This window comes from Temnothorax curvispinosus, unplaced genomic scaffold (assembly GCF_003070985.1).
Source record: "Temnothorax curvispinosus isolate PA1 unplaced genomic scaffold, ASM307098v1 QBEX01010775.1, whole genome shotgun sequence".
Lineage (NCBI taxonomy): Eukaryota > Metazoa > Arthropoda > Insecta > Hymenoptera > Formicidae > Temnothorax > Temnothorax curvispinosus.
The window spans coordinates 2331-4367 of record NW_020220555.1 but is presented as its reverse complement, the minus strand read 5'-3'; the positions used below and the strand labels follow the sequence as shown (position 1 = coordinate 4367).

At 26.5% G+C, this 2037-nt stretch overlaps 2 protein-coding genes across 2 annotated transcripts in view; both read right to left on the bottom strand.

Moving 5' to 3' along the window:
* Positions 1–24: 24 nt before the first annotated feature.
* Positions 25–1619, bottom strand: LOC112460740. The gene is made up of 4 exons (XM_025025557.1): positions 1491–1619; positions 1041–1282; positions 780–939; positions 25–470 (listed from the first exon to the last, which is right to left on the bottom strand). The coding sequence occupies exons 1-4, from the start codon at positions 1546–1548 to the stop codon at positions 310–312; spliced, it is 621 nt and encodes a 206-aa protein (XP_024881325.1). The 5' UTR covers positions 1549–1619; the 3' UTR covers positions 25–309.
* A 286-nt stretch (positions 1620–1905) lies between these two features.
* LOC112460739 overlaps positions 1906–2037 on the bottom strand; it is a 1758-nt gene continuing 1626 nt past the window's right edge. The window contains exon 4 of the mRNA XM_025025556.1: positions 1906–1910. Within this exon, the coding sequence (XP_024881324.1) occupies positions 1906–1910 (5 nt within the window). The remainder of the gene's footprint in view (positions 1911–2037) is intronic.

The following is a 2037-nucleotide window of genomic DNA, read 5'->3' as shown; positions in this document are numbered from 1 at the left end:
TTTTAAGAAAGAAAACATGTTGCTACAGCATCTCGACAATATTGCAAAGAAGACCAACATTTAAAAAATAAAACTTTTAAGAAAGAAAACATGTTGCTACAGCATCTCGACAATATTGCAAAGAAGACCAACATTACAAAAATAAAACTTTTAAGAAAGAAAACATGTTGTTACAGCATCTCGACAATATTGCAAAGACCAACATTTAAAAAATAAAACTTTTAAGAAAGAAAACATGTTGCTACTAAACTGATCTGATTCTTACGCAAAAAGATAAATATTCATATTAATTACTGCATCGTTTACAATCTAACGTCCGTTTTCCAAAGGCACGTTATTTTCCAAAGGCACGTTTTCTTTTTCTTGCTCTTTGTTTCTCGTCATACGTTCCTTGGCATGGGCTAACCATACTTTAATCGGAGCTGAAATTTGGTCGTCTGTCACATTAACAAATGATTTTCGTATCACACCTGAAAAAATAACATTTTTATTGTTTATTATTTCTAAATAGTAGAACAAATATGTCTATGCTAATTTAATTTTTGTATAATATTATTAGATTAATAATTTAAATTCAGTTACAAATAATTATATGCTCTATCTCTAATATACACAAAATAAGATACTTTAATATATCAGTATTGATAAATGTTTATATTATTTAATAAATTAATAAATTATTAGAAAATATTTAGGAACATATCTTTCAACTTTTACAGCAATAATTATAGCATTCATTAATAAAAAAAATACAAATTGTTTTTAAATATTTTACTTACTTATAATTATTTTACAAATTTCTAATTTGGAAAATATTAGTTTCTTTTTTGCACCGTACCAACTGTACTTAATCGCCAGGTCATTAGAAACCATTAGTTTCATCAGTCGCAAACATGATGTTTTCATGTTTTCACATAATACAAATGCCAGTTGTGTCGTCTGAAATATTTGTAAATATTTGAAACAATAAAAAAAACGTACAAAGTATAGAATGTATGAAAATTTTATAATATTAAAAAGTAGACATTTGACTTACTTACCATTTCACTTCGATAAGATGCGTTATTTTTTAATTTTGTCTCCATCGCTTCAAGATCGTTTTCATCCTTCAATGGCAGATCTTTAAAAATATCAATTTTTTGTCTTTCTTCCGTTTCGAAAGTACCAGTTGAAAGTGTGCCAACGCGCCGTTCAATATTTTGTATGGCCGTGAATATGTTGGTTATGCTTGTGGCTATTTCCGTTACTTTTCGAATTAAATATAGTGTAGGATCATTTGATTCTAAAAAACATTCGAAACAGATTTCATTTATGTATGAAAAGAAAAGATAACATTTTCAAAAATTCTACAGATTAAAAATATGAAAAAATGTAAGCTGATTGAACTACAAATAAAAAAATAAAACGCAAAATTTTTTTATAATAAATAACATTACAACTCTAATATATATAATAATCGTAAGTAAAATAAAAACTATTTGCATACTTACTTAGTTTAAAATTGTAATTTGGTCCTAGTACTTTAGTCTTCTTTCCTGTTAATGACATTACTAGAGTATTAACATTATCATTATCGTCATCATCACATGATTCTTCATCCTTCGAAACATTTTTATTTCGTGAATCTAAATGCAATAAAAAATAATATTACCATTACTATTTCAATACAATTTTAACACATTGATCTCACATTTACCTACATATACAACTACAAATACTAGATTAAAAATATAAAAAGAACCAGTAAAAACAACCTAGTCAAAATAATGTCAAAGTGACATCAAATTGATGAGAAGTATGTCAAAATGAATGATTAAAATGATGGCAATATTACTGCATAACGTCCCATACCATAATGGTGATTTTAACCGTCATTTTGACATCTGTTTGACGTCAAGATGACAGTCACCCTGTACAGGAATATAAATGCACGATTAAAATTAAATTATATTAAATGAGAGCAGGTTGTTTTCACTAAGTTAAAACAGATATCACAAAAAATTGTTGCAAAATAAATTGCACAGAATAACGTTATGT